At 41.0% G+C, this 24,655-nt stretch overlaps 1 protein-coding gene across 2 annotated transcripts in view; it reads right to left on the reverse strand.

The window, feature by feature from the left end:
* Positions 1-24,655, reverse strand: part of RALGPS1 (Ral GEF with PH domain and SH3 binding motif 1) — a 347,217-nt gene that overhangs the window by 273,779 nt on the left and 48,783 nt on the right. For both annotated transcript variants that reach the window (XM_015426073.1, XM_015426072.1), the window contains exons 5-7: positions 15,489-15,572; positions 13,885-13,974; positions 11,190-11,282 (exon numbers count right to left, since the gene is read on the reverse strand). In XM_015426073.1, the coding sequence (XP_015281559.1) occupies positions 11,190-11,282; positions 13,885-13,974; positions 15,489-15,572 (267 nt within the window). The remainder of the gene's footprint in view (positions 1-11,189; positions 11,283-13,884; positions 13,975-15,488; positions 15,573-24,655) is intronic.

The raw sequence follows: 24,655 nt of genomic DNA on the forward strand, positions 1-24,655 counted from the left end.
AAACGTTTCAAAACATTTCCTCTTGATAACCAATGCACCTTGTTATGCAGCAGAAGATCTGCGTACTCACTCTCCATTTCAACTAAAAATTCTTTAAATTGGCGATGATTAAGAGCTTTAGCTATAATGGAGTTGATAATCTTAATCACCAATTCCATAACGTTGCAAATTTCTTCTGGAAATGTCTGTGCACAAAGCGCTTCTTGATGAATGATGCAATGGTAAGTAAGTATCTCGTGATTAATTTTTTCTTTCAAAATAGCAACAAACCCTTTTCTTACGCCAGTCATACTTTTCGCCCAGTCTGTTGAAATTGAGACAATTTTATCGCGTGGAATATGATGTTTTTCAATGCACTCAATTACAGCATTTGCTATATCCTCTCCACGTGTTTGACCTTTGAGTGGCAATAATCCTAACAGTTCTTCTTTAGGACCTGTAGATGAAATAAATCGTACAAAAAGTGAAACTTGCGCTGTATCATTTATGTCACAAGACTCGTCAACTGCTATTGATAAAGCTGAAACCAATTTAAGATCTTTGACTTGCTGGTTGGTTATATTCGAAGACTCTTCTAGCAGACAATGGTAACTCTTTAATTTTTTTTTAGAATATCTGTTTTGTTGTTAAAATCCCGAAATAGCTCTTCGGATGCATTTATAAAACAAGTTTTTATGTATTCACCGTCTGTATATGGTTTTCCTCTCTTAACAATCTCTTGACTAACCACAAAACTTGCAATGTTAACATTGTTGGAAGATTGCATCCAGTAATTAAATACAGAACTTGATTTTTCTTGACTCTCCTGAAGTTCCTCAATTGCTTTCTTCCTTGCATCACCGACAGGATATTTAGTGCTAAATGACACGTGTTTAGTTGTAAAGTGTCTCTCCAAATTTGATTTCTTGTTATGCGCCAATTTTTCCTGACAAATTTCTTTTTTCCCACCATAGAGAACATTCGAATGGCCCTTTTTCAGGCCCAGTGTTCTAGCGCGGAGCCTGAAAAAGGCGGAGGGTGGGGGGCAGCTTTGCAGGCCGTTTTTCAGGCCCAGCACTCCAGCTCGGAGCCTGAAAAAGGCGGGGATGGCAGCTCAGCAGTCCCCCCCGCCCGCAATGGTTGCAGCTGCCGCCGAAAGTGGTGGCGAGGCCATAACTTTTTAAAGAGCCCCTAAGGACAGCTGGGGGAGCCAGAATGACCTCTCACGCGAGAGGTGGAATTTGCCCCTACGAGTCCAAGGCCACCACCCCGGGGCTCAGGGAGGCAGGGAAACGTTTAGCCCCTCCCCTCCCCCCACGCACAGGCGTCACAGCTGCCACCGAGAACAGCGACGGCGGCCATAACTTTTTAAAGAGCCCCTCCCGAGAGCTGGGGGAGCCAGAATGACCTCTCGCGTGTGATGTCCGAGCATCCCACACGAGAGGTGGAATTTCCCCCTACGAGTCCAAGGCCACCACCCCGGGGCTCAGGTAGGCAAGGGAACATTTTGCCCCACCCCTCCCCCCGCGCGCAGGCGCTGCAGCTGCTGCCATAACTTCAGAATGACCTCTCGCATGTGATGTCCGAGCGGCAACGCCCTTCTGGGAAATTTCAGGGGGGATGCTGGCGCCCCGCAGCCCCCACAAACTTTACGCTGGTGCGAAGGTCTGGCTTGGCCCTGGAGCAGCCTCAGCCAGGAAGAGACGGGGGAGGAAGCCAACTTACCCTCCTGCTTCTTCCTCGTTCTGCAGCAGAATGAGGCTGGAAGCAGAGGGTGGCCGGAAGAAGGGGCGGGGCTTCGCCATGTGACCGCCCCGCCCCCATGCCTCTCTCCCAGAGCGACGTACCGGCGTGCTCCGGCCCAATCCAAGGCCTGGCCAGGAGTGCGGGGGAGGGAGGCTGTCAGCGCCTACAGCGAAAGAGCCACACTCAAGGGGCCAAAGAGCCACATGTGGCTCACGAGCCGCAGTTTGCCGACCACCGCCCTAACTTGAGGCAACTATTCACCAGCAACAATGGACCCAGTAAAGATACAAATGCAGGTATTAGCCCTTCCAACAAACTCTGGTGCCAATTTTCCTCCCATATCCACTCAAATGACACTATCACAGGATTCAACAAATTCTGCTATACATCAAGAGTTCATTCCCTTGCAAATCTTCTGAAGTGATGATGATGACAATGATGAATAATTTAATTCTCACTGAGACTCAAGGTGGATTACAAAATATGAAAAGCAGTTCAGACAGATAGCAAAAACTTTCAATAAACAATTCAATAAGGCTATGATTACACAACTGGAAAACAATGCAAACAAAAAACCTGCCTAAAAATAAAAATAAAAATCTGAGGCATGATATATCATAATGAAGAAACGGGGATGCAAAGAAAGAGGACACTGTTGTAAAAAGCAAGGTCATATTGACAACAACAAACACTGCAAAAGACTACTATATTATCACTCCTAAAAGTAATCTCACAAGCTGTTCCATGATCCGATCATTGTGATCCCTTTTTTAAAATACCATCCTGAACATTACTGTTTTACACATTATGCAAAATTATAGAAGTGTGTGGGCCCTCCTGACCACCTTAGGCAAGCTGTTCTACAAGATGGGAGCCACTGTAGAGAATGCACACGAATGGACACTTGCTGATCCTGTCCATTTGCAGGGTGGTACCTTCACAAAGCTTTGCTCTGATGAGTGAAGCTGTTGTAGTGGGGCATAGCAGGAAAGGTGGTCCTTTAAGCACCTTTAAGGGCTTTGAAGGGATTATCAGAACCTTGAACTGAACCTGGTAACCAACTGGTAACCAAAGGAGTGTCTTCAGAATGGATATGACATGGACATTCCACTTTGCACACAACAGCAGCTATACTCTTCTGTACTAACTGGGGATTCTGAGTTGTATTTAAGGGACAGACCCATAAAAAACCATTGCACTAGCACAGCCTCAATGTAACAAGAGCATGGCCAAATCAAGGTAGGGAGTGATCTTCCAATATAAGCTGAAAGAATGCCTTTTTTGCAGCCCCATTAACTTACTTCTCCAACAATAAAGCTGAATCCAGTATAAGCCATTGGCTCTTGGCTGAGCGTTGGCAGAACCCCATCAATACTGAGAAGCCCAATATCCTTCAAGATCTTAGCATTCCCAACTACTTATTTATTCGTTCAAAATATTTCTATTCAATAGTTGCTGTAGTCTTTGATGTCTTTTTCCAGAATTGGAATGTAGATTTAGCATTTCCAGTCTGCAGGCCATTGTTCTGTTTTCCATATTTGATAGCATATTAAGATTTTGATGTACTCAGTTTCTCTCTATTATCTCTAATAGCTCTATTGATGTTCCATCTGCTCCTGGTGATTTATTTCTCCCAATTGCTCTCAGTGCAGCTTACACTTCACTTTCTAAAACTGTATATTCTTCTTCAAAAGATTCTTCCTGAAAACAATCTGTCATCCTTTAATCTCTGTATAGTTCCTCAGTGTACTGTCCCTATCTTTTTTAAATTTTGTCCTGTTCAGTTAATGTTTTTTTCATGTTGATCTTTCAGCATGTCTAACCATGTTTTAAAATTTCCCTTTGATTTGCCCTGACCTGGATAGCCCAGGCAAGCCCAATCTCATCAGATCTTTGAAACTAAGCAGGGCCAACTGCGGTCAGTACTTGGATGGGAGACTTCCTTGGAATTACCATGTCAGGAAGTCAGAGGCAGGCTTTATTCAGCCACCTCTCTGAGTATCCTACAGGCTCCCTGTAGGGGTTAGTCACCAGAGGACAATGTGATTTCCAGGTGCAGACATAGGCACACACACACACACACACCCTCCAAATTTCCCTTTGATTTTTTGGATCTTGTAGACCAGGTCTCTTATTCTTCCATTTTTGTGGCTCTGTTTCTTTTCACTGATTATTACAATAGCTTGCTTTGTCTCTACACACATACAGACATACAAATACAACACAACCAGGGTGGAGGGCCGATATGAGTTCAGATAAGACATTATCTCTGTCTTATCAGGATTCAGGTTCACCCTTAGCCATTTAACAACAGTCATCAGGCACTAGGTCATACATGCTGCCTTGCTAACAACTGGTCTGTCTCTATGCAAGAGCATAAACTGACACACAAATCAGACATTAAAAATAGGAATACTCAACAACCAGGGGAGGATAATTTCAGCCTTCCTGGATATTCAATAATTGAATGAATGATTGCAGTTCTTCATCAGAAGAGTTCCAAAGGAAGACTCCAATAGAAAGCTGCCAAGTTGGAATTTAAGTGCAGATTTCATTTTATCGGGATTGGACTCAGTAAGAACATAGGAAAATTAGCTCCCTGTAAAAAGGCCTGTAACTCACTCCTTACAGGTTTGGGTACACTATTCATATTCAACCTACTTTGCTAATTCAGCAATTAGCTTCGCAGTGTAATATTACACATCTGTGTCTTGAGAAACAAAGCCTTCTAGACTCTTGCTGTAATGACTCACCTCCTCCCTTCTGTTTGAAGCTCTGTGCATGTGTGTGCATATATATATGATTTGGAGCTGGGAGTAAGCAGTGAAGTGGCTAAATTTGCGGATGATACGAAGTTGTTCAGGGTGGTGAAAACCAGTGAGGATTGTGAGGCACTCCAAAGGGATCTGTCAAAGATGGGCAAGTGGGCGTCAACATGGCAAATGGGGTTCAATGTGGCCAAGTGCAAGGTGATGCACATTGGAGCCAAAAATCCTAAATATAAATACACGTTGATGGGGTCTGAACTGGCAGAGACTGATCAAGAGAGAGATCTTGGAGTTGTAGTAGATAACTCACTGAAAATGTCGAGACAGTGTGTGACTGCAATAAAGAAGGCCAATGCTATGCTGGGGATTATTAGGAAGGGTATTGAAAACAGATCAGCCAATATCATAATGCCCCTATATAAATCAATGGTGCGACCTCATCTGGAATACTGTGTGCAATTCTGGTCACCACACCTTAAAAAGGATAAAAAGGGCAACTCGAATGATAAAGGGGTTGGAACACTTTCCCTATGAAGAAAGGTTAAGGCGCTTAGGGCTCTTTAGCTTGGAGAAACGACGACTGAGGGGTGACATGATTGAGGTTTATAAGATTATGCATGGGAAAGAGCAGGTAGAGAAAGAGGTACTTTTCTCCCTTTCTCACAATACAAGAACTCGTGGGCACTCCATGAAATTGCTGAGCGGTCGGGTTAGAACGGATAAGAGGAAGTACTTCTTCACCCAAAGAGTGATTAACACTTGGAATTCACTGCCATAGGAAGTGGTGGTGGCGGCTACAAGCATGGACCGCTTCAAAAGGGAATTAGATAAGCATATGGAGCAGAGGTCCATCAGTGGCTATTAGCCACAAGGTATAGATAGGGACTCTGGGGCAAGTGATTCTCTGTCATCTTGGTGCTTGGGGGGGTCAACAGTGGGAGGGCTTCTAATGTCCTGGCCCCACTGGTGGACCTCCTGATGGCACTGGTATTTCTGGCCACTGTGTGATACAGAGTGTTGGACTGGATGGGCCTTTGGCTGATCCAACATTGGCATCTCTTATGTTCTTATGTTTATGTTCTTATATGCCAACTAACACTTCATGATTCTGATTAAACAAGCTCTAGCTTACAATAAATTTGAATGTCTTAAGGTATCAAGTGTCTCTGTGACTGTAGCTACGGTAGAACAACATGGCCAGTTTGGTGTAGTGGTTAAGAATGGTGGACTCTAATCTGAAAAACCGTGTTTGATTCCCCACTCCTTCACATGAAGCCAGCTGGGTGACCTTGGGTCAGTCACAGTTCTCTCCGAACTCTCTCAGCCCCACCTACCTCATAGGATGTATGTTGTGGGGAGAGGAAGGGAAGGCGATTGTAAAACACCCCAAGACACCTTTGGGTACTGAAGAATGAGTTAATGGATTTTGCCATTAATTTTTTTTTATTTTAAGGGGGAGTGGCTTCATTACTGTTATAAGGACTAGCCAGTCAGCACTCTACAAATACAGAAAGAAACATACGCTCCTGAACTTGATTTAGTTCGGAAGTTTGTACTGCCTAGTTAAAAGGGCTGAATGTGGATTCATGGTAGTCTCATCACCCAAAATAATGTATATAATTATGACAGACCCCTGCTGCTTGTTTTACTGTGATGCAGATTTTCCCGCCAAAATTCTTTTTAGTTCCCTGCTGTGACTGAGCAGCCCCTAGCAGTGCGTAAATTAATGTTGTTTATAAAAGCTACTCAAGCTTTTTATGCCAATTAGCCCTGCACAGAGAAGGGACTCCTTCCCACCCAGAGACAGAAACAGCACAGCAGTAAAATTCTGAAGTTTCACCTTATTGCCAAAGTACCAGAGACAAAATAAAGACAAGAGAGTTCCTGTCTAAAAATCAGGAATGGGGGAGAAAAGAGGAAATATCCCCTCCACGTAGACCATTGCTTTTCACTTATTAATCATTTCTTACTTAAAACCTTGTTGCTGGACTTAGTATCCAACCATCTTGCCATAAGGAATGGGACAGCTATATTTGGGTCACACTTTCCAACCATATTCTAACACAGCTACTTTTCCTGTTTCTCTATTCCCTCTCCTGTTTGAACTCATTTTACCCCTCCCTGTTACTCAACTCTCTTCTTGTATTTATTTTCCTGTCCTGAGAAAACATTTAGAAACATAAAATGTGCACAAAGCATTAGTGAAACCAGAATTGTTCCCTGTTCTCTCTTAACACACTTCCGTTCCTGGCTAATAGCAAAGCCGAACGAGGATGTGCTCAGACTTCCGGTGCATTTAGGAGTTGTAAGATAAACTCATCATTTTTCAGTTAAATATTGTGAAACATTAATTTTTAAAAGATGTTTAGTGAAGCATCATAGGCAATCCTGTTCCCAGAAGTCAGCATTAGTGTCCCTGCCTGCAAAACTGACAAAGGAGCACTATGCAAAGTATATGATGTAACACTAACATTGCTTTGTATGACTGATGACATGCTCATTCTAAGAACACACAGAGGGTTTGCTATTGCAACAAAGTATCAGATCATTATACCACCATTTAAATTAATGCTTTAAAAATACAGGTAACTAAACAGAACAATTTTCCTTGAGACAAGCAACTGTGCATTCCTGGCTACTGTATGTTAGCACATCTCTACGATATGGGCTTCCTCTTAAAGCAAAAAAGCTAAGTCCCATAAAACTGTTTTTGGATAGTTAAAGAAGTGTTCACATATTGCTTTTATTGGCAGAGACAGAACATTAGAGCTTGACTTCTATGCAAAGTTTCATATTGTTGACAAAGCTACAGGATGAGCAGACTTCTCCAATTATTTCAGTATCTAATATATACATGGCGCTGTCCCCAGAACAAAGACCCCTAGCTTACAAATTCCAGCACAAAAAGCCACTGGACCAGGCTGTATTTCTCAATCAGCATTATTGATTAAGGTACCACAGGTCACTTGCATATGTGGCAAATTTTCCCTGCTTTCTTATTGAAACTTAACATGTAGAGAATGGCACAAGAAATCTTTGGGCCCATGGCCTATTAGGGAGAGAGTGTGCATAAGGATGAACACAACCAGACATTTTGGAGACAAAAATGGCCACAGCTTTATTAGTTACAAACCAAGGAGCATTGGTGCAGCAAAGGCACGGATCCAGGATCAGACAAACCCACCTGTTTCCTGATACACACACACACACCGGCCTGCCTGCATTTGTAGAATCCTGTTAGGGATAGATCCAGGATTGGACAACCCACCTGTTACCTGAAAAACCCATCCTCCCAGCCCACTGCAATTATTTGTAGAATTCAGGAGACCCAAGTAATAAACGTTATATATATATACCTTTCCCTCCTCCACTAATTTCCACATCTCTGCTGACATAGCCAGCTAAGAGTAGATGAGAGAAAGCTACAGGTTATCATGATTAAAGGATTCTAACACCATCACAGTAAAGCCATTTACAACCAGCAGACTGGGGGTTCTTGGTCATAGAATTTAGAAGGGGCAACACACACAAAAAGCTGTTCATTCACACAGTATGTCCCCCTCCCAATAATATCTTGTATTTTGCACACTCAGTAAATGAAAATTATCGCCAGTTTCCTCACACTTATGGCTTTTACCCTAACAAAAAGCTTGCTCTTAATGACAAAATGAAAATCAATATAATAATGAAAGCATGAATTGTCTAAAAAGAATGGTTGAGTCAAGTACAGCTCATATTGGGGCAGCATTACTCAAGAATGTGAACAACCTAGAGTGGGGAATGGATTGAGATGGGTGACAAATCCCATTACCAATGTACAAAAGTTCAAATTTAGATTCTTCTACTTATTTCTCTTCCTGGATATATTCACCATCCAATGATGAATGCTATTGGATTGGAGAAGATGGAACTATTTTAAAAAGGTATAAACATTAAGCAAGCCTCTTCCCACAGAATTCATTAAGACAACTAATACCCCCCTCTGCTAATGGGGAGTAAAAAATTTGTGCTGTGACACCATATAATTTTTTTTTATTTTTAGAGATTATTTTTGTATATTACCAAACTGTTTTTAATATAGCCTTCTGTCCCAAATTGTTGTACACCACTTTGAGCCCACTCTGTGGGGAGGGTGATACATAAGTAGTAGTAGTTGTAGTTGTAGTAGTAGCAGCAACAATAATGATAACAATAATAATAGTAATGATAATAACATCATCATCATCATCATCATCATCATCATCAAGGTATTTTGACAAAATCCTTAAAAGCAGGTTTTCAAAAATAAGAATCTAAAACCTGAACTTTTCCACACTGCTGCAAAATCTTGTTTCAGGTCTCGAATGCCTAATATATTGTTTATAACATACAAAGCAGAGGGCATTAACAATTTTGTTCTGGAAGAATAATTCTTTAAGAAATAGTTAGCTCTGTTTGAGAGCAAAATTGCTCCTTTCAGACTAACATTCAAGTGGGTTCTTTTTCATCCCTGAATTTTGCACTTCAGTCCAAAATCAACTTTTAAAAAAATCCAAGAGACCACTGGCTTGCCTTCATCATGGAAATCATTTGGAACTATTTCAGTCGCTGTCACTTCTGCCTTTCATACAAAGAAGAAGAAAAAGACCAGCTACTGATAGTAAGACTTCCAGAGCAAATAGATTTGAATCCAAAAAGGCCATAAACACACAGTAACACAAGTGGCATATCGAGCTTTATAGATATACACATACAGCAGCCAGAAAACAATGTAGCTATTATACCATGTCTGAAGCAACCACTGGAAAAAGAAGGGTAAACACTATCTTTGTAGAAATACGTTATCTCAAGACTGGACATTAAGGGGGAAATGACATATGTTGCTTTGTGAAGACAATGGTTACCTTTGCTGCAGAAGTGCAAGGCCCCAGCTCATGGGATCATCTCAGGAGGGGCTCCAAAAGTGGGCCTGCAGTTCCGCATTTGAAGTGGACATTACCACGGGGAGGAGTGTCGTAAGACCATTAAATCCAGAGTTTAAAATTACCAACTACACCACTGACGCAGATCCCATTTTGTGGTCTTCACAAATGAACTTCAATGAAATTTAATTGTATTTTACTGCAGAAGTCAGTACAGAATACGGTGAACATCACTATTTCTCACGCAAATGCACACACAAATTTCTGCGTCTTGTGTCTGTACCACATTCAGCAGCACACAACAATTGTTTCTTTTGTAAAAGCAACAGGTCCACTCACAAAAAGAACAAATAACAATAATAGCTAAGTCTCTAATAATTTGTGAAGACTTCTAGCCATCCCTAACTGAAGAATAATACAACTGGAAGAGTATTTATAAGCCTGCAGCATTTGTGATCTATTGAACAGAAATGAATTTCACAACTAATATCAGCTCCAAATAACCAGGGCCATGAACTTTTTAAAATTTAGATTAATTTCAATAGCACCCAGGAGGTTTGCAACACAAAATTATGTTAAAACCAAAATAATAATACAATATGAAATTACAAGTCTACAAAACTCTGCTTGTGTTTCTCAAGGATGATGACACACAGCAAGTTCAGAGGAGATGAGCTGTTCAAAGGAAGACAGAAAAAGCCCAGCATCCCTTGGGTATCTCTCTGGATCTAAGCCACTACATATAAATGTCTCTGTGTGTGCAGACACACATGACTACAAATGATAAAGCATGTGCTCATAAAAAGATCCTAAACAGGGCTTACCCTGAAATGTAAGGGTAAGGTGACATTAAACTTTGCAAATAGGAAAAGAATCTTCCATGTTTCTGGCTGTTTGATTTCTTTGAAATATCAGTGTTATACAGAATAGACTTTTATCGCTATTCTAGAAGTGTTCAAACCGAAACCTTTTTTATTGAGCTTCAAATTTTCACTGAAGCAACGTTTAGGTTCTCAGCCTGAAACCTATGGGAGAGGCTCATTAAACAGCCTACAAACCTTTTAAAAATAAATACAACATACTTGCAAAAGCTATTTCCGGCACGTAATCTTTTCTGACACTGTATATGGAAACCATGGAAATAACTTGCATTAGTACAGCATGCAGAACCAGCTTAGATGCATTCCATACCATTAACAGAGAGCAATACAGCAAAACTGTAGAAAAGATCTGTAACTAGATATAGTGACACTTGGGCCTGTGTGTGACTAAGAGACCATGGATAATGGTTAGTGCAAAATGTGGGTGAAAGACAGCATGGATTCCTTCAAACCTAATTTTTAAAAACTAAGTAAAACTCAGCAGAAAAAGTTCACAATGTATATCTTCATGACAGCAGAAAGAAAAAAGAGCATAAAAGAATCAATTTAGTCCCTTAAAGAAAAATTATATCCTTACTAAATGATTATGCAGAAGAAGTCGCATCTACTAATCAATACATGATCTATCCTGTCCCTCTAACACAGACAAGAACTACGGCTTCTATACTGCTTACTCCATCAAAGTCCCATAATAACCTCAGAACCACTGTTACTTTCCCCATGGATACTGTTAGAGATTTTATAGTACATTCACTGGAACTGAATAACAAAGCAGCAGGGTAGGGGAAGGCTGTGTATACCAAGAAAATTATATTTTATTCAGTACATGAAATGGATACAACTAGACATGACATAGGAGTACCAAACCTGAAAGATGAAGGGGACTCTATGCAATAAAATGCAGAATAACTTACTGCCCAGGTTTTTGTCAGCCTGAATATAGGTGCGCTTTGCAGTGCTGATACCACAGACATGAGAGAATGAAGGTTGTTCAGTTCTAGAAGTTTCTGGGGGGGGGGGGAGAGAACGCAAAATTCCATTAGTTTTACATATGAGATTGGAATGTCCCAGATCACTCTACAAAATAACTGATGTTCCAGGGGCTTGCTCTTTATATTGTAAACTAGCCTGATACCCGTGCTTTGCTACGGTATTTAAGTTCCGTAAATCCAGTTATTAGCATCATATTATAAAGAGCATCACTAAGGTGATCCTGCTGGGGCGGCGTCCCTGATGGATTAAAGTACTCTGGCCCTGCTCCTATACCTAACAGTCACCCGCCTGTTTGGTGTTGGGGGGGGGGATTGTATTTAAAGGCATCGGAGAGGCTGAGCCAGCAGCAAGGCTAAGGCAATCCTGCTGAGCAAACCTCCATGGCGGCTGTAAGCATCCCACCTCCTCTCCTACACCTGACAGGCAACGGCCTGTCCAGTGTAGGACAGGGAGGGGGAAGGAGTAGTAGAAGCCACTGTGGAGGCTGGGCCAGCAGGATCACTAAAGCGTTACTGCTGAGATGGGCTCCCTCATGGCTTTAAGCACCCTGCAACCGCTGCTGCACCTGACAACTGCCTGTTAGGTGTAGGAGGTGGGGGGTGTTGGAAGCCATCAGAGAGGCTGGACCAGCAGCATTGCTAAGGTGATCCTGCTGGGGCGGCATCCCTGATGGATTAAAGTACCCTGGCCCTGCTCCTACACCTGACAGACACCCACCTGTCTGGTGTTGGGGGGAATTGTATTTAAAGGCATCAGAGAGGCTGGGCCAGCAGCAGGGCTAAGGCAATCCTGCTGAGCAAACCTCCCCGACAGCTGTAAGCATCCCACCTCCTCTCCTACACCTGACAGGCAGCTGCCTGTAGGAGGGAGAGGGGGGAGGAGTATTAGAAGCCACTGTGGAGGCAGGGGCAGCAGGATCACTATAGCGTTACTGCTGGGGCGGGCTCCCTCATGGCTTTAAGCACCCTGCAACTGCTGCTGCATCTGCCAGGTGTAGGAGGTGGGGGGAGTGTGTTGGAAGCCATCAGAGAGGCTGGGCCAGCAGCATTACTGCACCTCACAGGTGGTTGTTGGCCATTCCTGATTTCCTCAACTGTCATTAGCTGTCTGCACACTCCTGTAACTGTTGGCTTTTTTTTACCTCAGAACACTGAGCTCTGCAGCTGACCAATCAGAGAGTGGGGGTGCAAGGAGGCAGCAGCCTGGCAGCCGCATAGGAATCCGTGGGGGGAGCACATTTTACCCCTTTTGACCCCCTTAGGGGTCGAATTTCTAAAAATCCCTTCTTAATGAGCACCTACACCATGGTAGGAGCACTCTCCCCAAATCTGGTGTTTCTAGGTCCAGTGGTTTGGCTTGAGCATTGATTTTATGGTGAGGGGGGACTTTCTTTTACATATATACACAGCACCCAAAATAATCTAAATGCCTTACTGTGTTGTGAAATTACAAATGTAAAGACCAGCTGCAAGGAAGTCAATTGTGAAGTTACTCAGTGTTCTCTTTAAATTGCTTGAATTGTGAGCAAAAGATCAGCAACAACCCAAAATTCAGTTCTCACAACAATAAACATTAGGGTTTCCAACTCAAGGTTGGGAAATTCCTGGAGATTTGAAGGCTGAGCCTTAGACATGACTTTATCTTGCTTTTGACCCTCCTGACCCTACCAGGTTTAACTATTTGATGACTGCATACAGCAGTGGAAGGGGGAGAATAAGAAGAGTATGCTGTTCTAGTTCACTTGACAGACCACTATATTGGTTTCCATTATGCCCACTACGCAGGATATCTTTACCTAAACTGCTGTTTACTTTTTATTAAGTTCAATTTCTTGCCCATTTTCCAGAGCACCTCTTAATTTAATAAACTGTCTTGCTGTAAACATAAACTGCTCTTCAAAAATGAGTAGCTAATAAGTGGTCAGAAAATCCTGGTGAGTCAATCACACATGCTTCTCTCTCAACTGCTCTTCAGTGGCCAAAAGGCCTCATTTTAAAGAAACTTTCACTTATTCAGTAATTGCCAAATTTAAGCTAATTAGTTAATTCAATGTTTGCTGAATTCTGAAGTGTTTATTAGCACTTTTGTAAACTAATGAATGAAATACTAGAGTTTGGTACAATCACATCACATTGTGAAAAGTTATGGGGTTCATTCTGATTTAATCACAGATGTGAGCTAGTGGAACTGTAAACTGGAAAATTAGGGATGAGGAGGAAGTAATAATAGCTTTACATTCCATATTCTGGGAGTTCCCATTCCACTGGCTAACAGGCAAAAACATCTAACAGAATTCCATGTTAGAAAAGCTTGTGTTTTACGCAGAGCAAAAAACTTTCTCATGTTTTTAATGGCAGTATTATTATTTTTTGCAGAATGACACCCAACTTTTGTTGATAGGAACCATTAACACTGTAGTAAAATTGAGCTAGCTGATATAGTAGTCACAGTTTGCTCATGGGACAGGTTTAACCACTAGCAATTTTTACACTGGTTGAATGACTCTTTGGATTCCATTAAGAATATTTTATTTTTCAACAGTACAAGAGAAACAGGAAAAATGGAAAATGGAAATAATATTCTGAGGTGGATGTGTTTAAAAACAGCAAAACTTACCTTAGCTATTTTCACAAAATGGCTCAAAATTTCTGCCCTTATTTTTAACGTCTGTGCTGTTAAAATTTCTCGTACAACCCAGAAACTGACCTATAAAAAGTACATACATAGGCTTTAATTTAACAGGAAAGGCACGTTCCACTGAATTAAAAATCTAGTATGCTTACGACTCTTAACAGGCTGAGTGCAGAAAAGAATGTAACATTGCAAACCACTAACTACGCAAACAGAATATTCACATTCACATGTCCATGGTCAAAATACAAATAGAGACTCTGTGTTGGTGAAGGATGAGGAGTTTTAACACCTCTTATCCCATACAACAGGCATAAAACCTGCTGGAGGCATGAAGTAAGCAGACAACTAATCCCATTACAAGATATTTCTTGCAGATATCTTCAGGCTCTGTTTCTCCCTACAGTTTTCTACCAAAACCTTTGCTGATGGGAAAGAGCACTGCTCTGAAGAGGAAGACAAAGTCACTGTTCATAAAATGCACTTCTGTCAACTTGCTCTGAAACAACAGCTGTTTAGGCATTGGTAGCCTAAACTGTTGCACAGTTTGCCAAGAATTAAGATTAACGCATCAGAACACTGACTTTAACAGTGGCTGGAGAAAATCAATTTCCAAGTGTTTGGTAGGCCTGTCAATGAAGCTGGGCAGCAGGAGAAGGAAGCTTGTGGGTGAGCTACAAAAAATTGTTAGCCACAAGTATTGTACATAATGTCGGGGGGGGGGCCCCCTAATGGATAAGAATTTTTTTTAAAGCTTTCTACTGGAAGACCCCCTCAGTAAAATAACTGGGAACCGCTACCAGAGAGAGTTTTTCAGTATGGGGATACTGATTTCTCATAATGCCTACGAATTTAATACTGACTACTTATTTTCCATTTAACTGAGAGCACTGTGATTAAAATGGCATATTTGCTTAAACTTTAGTAATAGTTAACGCAACTATTTTCAAAGTATAAGAGATTGGGAAACAGCAAGTTGAAAAAATCAGAAATGTTTTATTTAACAATGTGGAAAAATGTGCAACATATTAATATTTCAATATTAATTGAAACAAATCTGGAGATATGTGATGGTCTGCATATGTTTTTCCAAATTGGCTTCACTTCGCATTACACAAGGATTACATCAGTTTCCCAGATATCTTTGCAAACCTAGTTATTTAAACAGCAACTCACTGGAGTGGAAACCCAAATATTTGTAATCATTAATAATATTCTCCTGGTATTGTTTTAAAAAAATTACAAAAAGCAAAACAAAAAGCGTTAAATACCAGTATCCTATATTACTGATTACTTTGGTTAAGAAACTAATATGAAAGCCAGCCATCAGAAAATTAGTTCAAAAGTTTTGGACGCAACCACTGCAGAACTGTCAACTGCAATCAGCGAATCATTTGTTGCTCAACTTTAACACACTGTAAGAAACAAGTTGCAGCTATCATTACTTTATGAAATTCACTAATCTATAAAACATTATTATTAATTAGATTCAGATGTAGTACATGACCAATTATACAGTATAATAAATTCAATCCTTCTTGACTCCTGCAAGACAATACTCATTTGTTAACTAGAATAAACATCTTTACCTGATTAAATCTCCTTGTAAAGGCAACAATATTAGGGGCAAGAATGTGTTTCTCTTTCTTATTCCATCCACAACTTGCTAATTCCTAGGAAACATAGCAAAACAGTTTCAAAAAAAGACACCAACTTTCACAGAATCATTTTCAAAGAAGTAAAACTGCCTATTAAATACACATGAATTATGAAATGTGATCTTTGGAACTCAGGTGTATCATAACAGAAAAACAAATACAGTGTTCATTTCTAGAAATGTAGTCCCTCTTATCAGAGCCACCAAGATTTTTAAATGTCCAGTGGAGATGCTTGCTCTCAGTAAGCATGTGCCTAGCTGATGCTAAAGCATCAGTTGAGATAGCATAGACAAAGCACAACAATCTAGGAACTGCTATAAGAACATCAAAAGACAGGCAGTCAAGGTAATAAAAAGTATCAAATTGCAGTCGTCATCAGTTCATAGAAATAATTCACTAATAAACCAAAATCTACATATTTATGGGGGGGGTAGGTGCATACAGCCATGCTGAGACACCTGTCCTACTGTGCAACTCAAATATTTTCTGTTGGGAATTAACAAAATCATTTTTTTTTCAAAAAACACAAGGTTTTTCTAACACAAAATTTGTGAGTATTTTAGGTAAGATGATCAACATAATTAGATAATTTTCCACTGATAACATGCTACTGAAGAATTTGTTCTCTTCAATGTCATAAAATTTAACTCAATACTCAAATAAGCTGCTCATCCGATTGTTAACAGATAAGACTGTTTCTGCCCAAATAATACCCTTTCTTTTGTTCATTATTAAAATTTATATTTGTGAATTTTATTTTCTTCTTTCAGATGGCAAAGAAGACGATACATACACAAATGTACTATAGGGTGCAGCAGTTTGCAGGTCCCTCTTAAGTACTGAGTTTATTAACAATTTTGTTTCCAGAAGACTAAAGCATTTATAAATTTATATTCCATAAACATGCAAATAGTTACAATTTTATATATTGTTATAAATAATGCATTTTATTTCCTTAAAGCAGCAAAATAAGTTTAACTTATTGCATATATTTGAATTTCCCCCAACATTTCTCACTTCCCAGAAAAAATGTGGGGACACTCTCCCCTGCCTCACAGCTTCAAAATTTCTGGAAACTTTATACCTTTAGACAGGACACACTCAGGTCTATCCCAATGCTCATACAAGTCACAACAGTGGTCCCCTCTTGAGGACAAGAAGAAATCTTATATTGAAAACTTATTGGTATTTTTTCTTTTTGACCAGTTTAAAAATAATATATAAGCAAATTTCCCATTCTTGATATAAATCCCCTTCCTTCAAGAAATAACAATCAGAAATCTTCCTTCAAGAAATAACAATCAGAAGTCCATTAAAATTTCATATTGCTTCTTTCTCTTTTTAGAAACAGTTCTCATAAGAAACAAAGGCCTTGTTAGTGAACAAAATAAACTAATAAACTCACAGACAATGTGAACATTTAGGAATAAACAAGAACATATCAAATATTAACTGAACTAGTACTCCCTTAAGGGCATTTAACTGTCTGTCAGTTTCAGTGAGATAATCCAGAATTGTGGGCTCCAACACTTATGGGGGAGGGGGAGGCTCCGCTGGCTGTATACAATCCACCATGGCAGAACCACACACACACACACACACCAGGTTCAGAAAATATGTGGAGTAAATTGGCCACAACTGTATTGACTACAGCTATAAGAAGCACTGGCACAGCATGGGTCCACTGAATCCCATGCATCAGTTGGCCCCATGCCAGCTGATGTACTCATCACCCAACCAGCCGGCATGGGTGCTGAACCACGGGATGGAAGGTTGCTGGAGCTCACACGGATGACTGCCTCTTAGGTCCTTTCCTCACTAGACCTTAAATCCTGGTGCAACCCTGTCCCCGAACTTACATTCTACACTACACTCGAGTTCACTCCTGTAATTATCTCGGGGTATTTTTTGCTTCCACATTACATTGAGGTCACCCCGGTTTCACCCCACACTTGTCCCAGGATAAATGGATGCTGTTATAACCAGGGATAAACGCAAGGTATTGTGTTGCACGATGAACTCTGATAAAACCAGGGATGAGATCCAAGTGCAGAAAGGACCTTAGTGGTCTCCCCTGCCATCTGGTCATGACGGCCATCACCAGTAGTCTATGAGCAGGCTTGCTCCCATCAGCCCTCATGCCAAGACCCCCTGAGGGGGCCCCCATATCCAGGAAAATGGCACACAGGCCGATTTCCATAAGCGGATCCAGCCCCATGCTGTTACCAGCAAAAGTTATGACAAGAAATATGGCATAGAATACATAGCATTACACACTTCGCTAACAACATCCCCCACCCCAATACCCCACTATACATTATTGCCTTCTGACCATGTACACATAGGGTGGGATGGGTGGGCAAGCCGTTCCGTGGCCAGGGATGAGGGGCAGGAGGCAAGTGGCTGGCCTCTTTCCCCCGCAATTGCTCTCCCATGGACACCTTGTCACATTGCCATTGGTCCCAGGGGGGGGGAGTCCTGACTTTCCCACCGCTTGGCCACCCACCCCCACCCAGCATCCAGCTAGCTCTCCCTCCCCCACCTGGCCCCGCAAAATCCAGGCCGTGCTGAATAGAGCCCTTTCTACTTTTACTATCTCCATCAGTGGGAACTAGCATTTCTACTGCCAGTTTACAGAATGTAGGCAATGCATTAAATTATTCTAATAAGAGTTTGCTGGGATTTGGACAGATTAAATGGACACCTAGACAGCCAACATCATTAATTACAATAGAATCTGCTACAGCTATTTGTTAAATAGAACATATTTTTACAAAGGCCTTGCTCTAATTGTTGGATATTCCTGAATATCAATGGACATTATTTTCTTGCAATATCAACATTTCAAAAGCTTCTTTTCACTGGTGATAAGAAAAACTGTCTGAAATGACACAGCAGTTTTACTTGGCTTGGGGCTTTTATTATAGTACCATCAGTGCAATGAATGTCTTTATTCAGCCTCCGAGGCATGGGAATGCTTTTACCCATCATTACCTCAAGGTAACAATCCTCCTCTATAATGCTGCCAGATTTTCACAAGGTGGAAAGATACTAGGAAGAAATGCCAGAGAAACAGGAAAATGCTTTCTGGTTTTGGACGGATTTTTGCATTCTCACAACATATCACTGAATTTGCAGTACAGCTGGGAATGCTGCTGCCTACCATGTAATGTGGTTAAGTGCAGCCAGCACAGCACAATGCCAATCACACCATAGGGAACCCTGTTTTACCCTAAATATAATCCAGACTATCCAGATCCAGAATATAAATTACAAAAAAGTGTTCTACAGAAAGCTGCAGCACACACACACTTTTCACTCACCACACTCTTACAAATCCTGTTGCCTCTTGGGCAGGAATTCTACACTGGCCCTCAAATCAGACTTATCCTTACACAACTTCATGAAAGAGGGATCGGGGCTCAAGACTCCTAATTCACTCACCCTGCAAGCAGGAGTTATGGCTATCAAACTGGCCATCTGGCTTGTAAGAAGCTGAAAGAAACAGGTTGCCATGGGCTCAAAGAGTCTAGACATCAGCTGAGACAAAACTAGAGACAAACTCCATTGAGGGAGAGAGGGGGAAACATTATTGATACCCCTCTGTGGAAGAGCTTGGGAGTCTTTATGAGCAAAACCTCACTCAATGGGGGCACAAGCAGCAGCAATGGCCACAAAATGAATCCTGGCTGAAGAATATGACTGGCCTGAATGCATGCTAAAAGAAATAATTCAGAATTTTGAGCTGAGAACAAGCCTTTGAGTCAAGGCCTCTTCTCCTTCATTATGTGTCCATCAAGGAAAACTTTCCCATTTAGACCTGTATGACTTATGAGTGGAGGGCTTTCTGGCATTACTTAGTGCATCCTGAACATGTGCAAACAGTCTCCTGCAGCAAGACAATCCACACCACGAACTACAGATGGATCAGGTCGTGGTGAAACTACCTTATGCATGATAAATCAACGGGCTGGTGGAAAGCGATGCAACATGCCTGTGGAAATGGTCACAGAGCAGAAAGCCTAAGCCAGTATGGGACCATCAGAATTCCCTGAAAGGAGTCCCAGTTCATCCCCATTACCACCCTCAGAGGAAGAGAGGAGGTATAGTATATCATGCACCTACTCAAGGACAGCTGGAAGGCATGCCTCATGGACTGACAGCTCCTGCCTGCTACAGAACAGAATCTGGAGCACTCAACATTCTGCTAAGTGGCAAAGAGATCAATGTGAGGATACCCCATTTAATACAGAATGATAGAAAGCAAGTGTCTCCTAGCTAATATCTGTGATCCTCTGAAGGCATTCTGCTCAGCACTTCTGCCAGGGAACTGCACCCCCAGCATTATGAATTGTTATGGGGTATGTGCCCTACTCCATGCATGAGTCCGATATAACGGTGGTCTCTACACATCTGTTTTTATTTATGTTATTTGTAGTCTGCCTTTCTCACTGGACACAGAGTCAATACAAACGCCAGTATAGACATTCAATAAACAATGCAATAGGATTAGGGCTGTAGAGCCAACCAGAAAAAATATATAATAATAATAATAATAATAATAATAATAATAATAATAATAATAACAACAACAACAACAACAACAACAATAATAATAATAATAAACAAGAACTGAACCAAAGCATAAGTATTAACATAACAACATTAAATGATGCACAATTATACAGTAAGATCCTATTTGCAGCAAACTATACACAATAGTACAGACCACAGGCCTCAATAATTTATCCAAATAACTTTGTGAATAATTTTGTACAGTGCTACTCTGCTGCCTGCATAGGAAAGCCCTCATGAATAATTCAGTTTTATGTCATTTGTGGAAAGCCAGGCGAGTGGGAGCCTTTCTGACCTCCTCGGGCAGGGCATTCCATAAGGCGAAGCCACAACAGAGAACACACTATACAGGCAGGAGCTGATTTTGCCCTTTTGCAGGTTGGCACCTTCAGAAGGCCCTGCTCAGTGAGCAAAGCTGTTGTGGAAGAGCATAGGGGGAGACGTGGTCTTGCAGATATGAGGGTCCAAGGCCATGAAGGGCTTTGTATATGAAAGCCAATAGTTTAAATTGATCCCAGGAACTGATGGGCAGTGGAGTGATGCTCCGTCTAGCTCCTCATAATACCTGAGCCATGGCATTCTACACCAACTGGAGTTTCCAAATCAATTCTGAGGGGAGACCAATGTACGGTGTATTCCAGTACTCTAGTTTTGATGTGTGCCCTGGAAAGCCTTGCGCTCCGCTGATCAAAACCTGTTGGTTGTCCCCAGCCCAAGGGACATCTATTTAACCTCAACCAGAGCCAGGACCTTTTCTCCCGCATGAGACCAGGGACCTGCGGGACCTATTACCATTCTGCAGGGCCTGTAAAATGGAGCTGTTCCGCCAAGCCTTTGGGTGAGAAAAAGCTGGGGGGCCTTGCTGAAGATACCATCCTATGCAGCCCGGATTTTACAGCCTTGGATTTCGGCAACATCATTATTGGGGATTATACAAAACAAATGTATATTGTTTTAAATGTTGTTTTAATTAATTATTACTATTTTGTTGTAATGCCATAAGGCCTAAGTGCGAATTGTAATCTGCCCTGAGCCCATTTGCCCATTTGCAAGGAGGGCAGAATATAAATGTGAATAAATAAATAAATGTTTCCATAGCATGGATCCAGGCAGCCAGATCAGCCAGATCAAGGTAAGGCACAATTTTACTAGCTAGGCTGAGTAGGAAGAAAGCATTTTTTACAGCTGCAATTAACTTGCTTCTCCAGCAATAATGCTGGGTCCACTATAGCACTGAGGCTCTTAACTAAGTTGGCAAGGGTCAGCAGAGCCCCACTGAAAGCATGGAGCATAATATTCTTCAAGTCCTCTGCCTTCCGAACCAGCATTACCTCTGTCTTTTCAGGGTTTAGTTTCAATTTGTTTACTCTTGCTATTTAAACACAGCCTTGCAGCAGGAGAATTTAGCTTTGTTACTTGCACAGCTGGCCTGTGGAAGGTCAGTTCTCTTGTGGGGAGTGGGGACTGTACAACCATCATGAGGATGAACCCACTGTTACAGATAAGCTAAGCGAAAGGTTGGAGACCGTGTTATCTGCCAAGGTACAGAGGATGCCAATTTATATGTTAATGCAGTAGTGAACAAAACAAACAAAAAAATTCCTGGGACATTAGGACCTGCACATAATCAACAAGATCTTAGGAATTTTCCATCAGGTGGGATGGGAGAAGTCAGAGAGAATTTAAATGATTAACTCCATCCTTTGCTGTCAGAGGAGTCCCATCCCTTTGGGGGAAGAAAGGCAGCTTGCAGTTGATATTGGAAGAAGCCTTCAATAAAAAGAAATGGCTGCAAAAAAGAAAGGCTTAAACATGGCCTGACATAGAAATCAGGTTATATTAAAATTATTCTGCCTATCTCTTAATTCATCACCATAGGCAGTAAGTTTAGACTTAGGAAGAGAAGATGTGTTTACTGGCCATTTTATTTTCTCTGTGCTCAGGAATTATTATACAATTTTTGCTCAAAATTATGCCTTTTCTTTTTGTAATCAATGACTGCATGTATTTTAAGCTTTTTTCTCCCTTTCCTGAAACTGATACTATGGTGGCCTGTCTGCTTAGCAAGGCGTAATGAGGAAAGCAAGGAGATGCCTGCCTGGATCTGAGTTACACTAACAAACTAGATGTTTCTCTATAATTCATGTAATTTGAAGAAGGTGTCCAGTATTTAATTCAAAGAAGAGTTTTAAAAACACAGAAACCAAAATGAAGACCCTAGGAACAGACGGCAAGACAAGCATATCTCTAAATCTTCATCTGGTGGTGACAGTGAAACCGAGTCCTATTTGTGCTTGTTGGGGAGTGAAATAAAGCTGGAGAGGTAACTTTCTCATTAGGGTCTGGTAGTGGTTTGGGACCTGTGCCAGCTGAGTCAATTCCACATTCCCTGCAGTGCTTGTTTCACCATGCATGCCATTATTTATTGTGGAATTGTTAAACTGGTATATTTATTTACTGCCTGTTGAGCTTTAATTTTATATTTTATTGTAAACTATTTAAAGCTTGGCTATGGAGCAGTACAGAAATATAATAAAGAATAATAAAAATGCTAGCTGTGTGCATGAGTCCCCCCCCCCCCAAAAAAAACTAATCAATTACCTGATTGGGAGCTCTAAAAAATCTCCAGTCATAATGATGAAAGATGCCACAGGTACTACCTCTTTCCATAACCTGTGAAACAGTAGCACCCAATGAGGGCCTCACCATCAGTGGCATTTAAGGTTAGACAACAACATGCAGAGTTGCAAGAATCTCTTTATTCTCCTCTTGAGGCAGTGTTAGTGACCTGATGCCATCACAAAATCCAGCCCATTTTTGCTTGAAGAAATTTCCTAGTTTGGGAGATGAACCCAGGATCTTTCAAAGGACTGGCTTTTAGGTTAGAGTGGATTGTGCATTTTCCTAGGCTTTTCTTAACACAGAGCACTGGAGACAACATGTCTTATGCAGCTACAATTGAAACATCTCAGATATATTTTACTGGTTTTGCTTTAAATTAGATGTATATGAACATTTGAGAACTATGCACGAAAAGTAGTGTAATCCAAAACGGAAAAGGTTGCTTTACGTTTGCCAAGGGAAAAAAGAAGGCTATTTTCAACTCATTATTTCTTGCTGTTCCAAATACATTCTACAGCTTGCCTCCTCAATTACTAGCTCAAGTTACCACATATCTGTATACTCTTTATATTTGGATCTAACCAACTGTATATCATCCTGGAAATGAGTTAACCAGATTACCCACTTTAAATCACTCTTTGTATGTGTGTTTTTAAACAACAGCAGAATTTCAAGCAAATATATTGAGTCCATTTTCCCAATGTGAGCTCTGTGCTTTAGAGACCACACTGGCCAAGACACAGAATCAGCCAAAGAGACGGGTGCCTCCAAAGAATTCTATGTGAATGTGATAAACTGGATGTCCTGTGGGGATCCAAGGGTCCACACGTTGCACTCTGAACAGCAGGGAAAGTACTTCCAGTCTCCACCCACACTTCTTAATACAAGTTTCCAGCATGTTTTTGCTGTCACTGATGGTGCCAATTCACACCTGTCAAGACACGTGGTTCCTCCATGTGATAGCTGGTAGTCCAAGAATCTGGAAAACATATGTTCATGTGGCACAAAGTATTAGAAACCTCTCCTGTGTCTAACAGTAGAATTGAAATTATACTGAAAGTAAGAAGGGAGAGTGAAAACAAACCTGCAAACATTACTGTTCTCACTGAGTATTATCCTTCAAATATATTTTAAACTTTTCCAGAGACACTTCTAAACTGCTTTTGATCTCCATATCGTATGGTTTTGGTTGAATCCTAGAGCATGGCCACACACAATAACATCACTTCCAGTTTTGCGACAGAAGTGACTGTTATGTTGAAGAGTCCCACCCCTATTTCCTCCCTGCTGGCCTGTCACACAGTAGTAGGGAATAGGACACAAAGGCTATAGCGAGAGCAGCGGTCCATATCAGTGTTGGTTCCTCAGCTTTCTTTATACCCCTTTTGTCTTCTGAACTTTTACCCCCCATTTAAGACCCACCAAAACTGGAGGAACACACTTTGAAGACCATCTTTAAATTAAAGGAAACTATCTTAGAAATGAATAGAGTAACCAAAGATTAAATATAAATGTGGCATCCTCTCTTTATGGAGGACTAGTTTCCCCTTTAAATGTGCTCTTTACTTCTGTAAACTGGGTAGATTCGGCTGCCACCAGGAATTTAAGTATTTCCAAACCTTCTCTCTGTTTCTCTTACTGGTAGGGTAACACAGGGTCTAGGCTTTTCAGGGACCTATGTGGTCCTGAGGAATGATTAATATGACTTCTGGGATATATTTAAATAAAATAGAATTTATTGAAAAAAGAACAAAATAAGAGGTTGGTTATTATGTAACTGGCTGGGAATAAATTTCTTGTAAATATATTTGTCAACTGTATCACACACACAGCCTTTTTGTTCCTTTACTTTTGTTTGTTTGACACACAGGCTAACAACATTAACAGGGATCACTCTTTCG

This window comes from Gekko japonicus, unplaced genomic scaffold (assembly GCF_001447785.1).
Source record: "Gekko japonicus isolate JY-2015 unplaced genomic scaffold, Gekko_japonicus_V1.1 scaffold22, whole genome shotgun sequence".
Lineage (NCBI taxonomy): Eukaryota > Metazoa > Chordata > Lepidosauria > Squamata > Gekkonidae > Gekko > Gekko japonicus.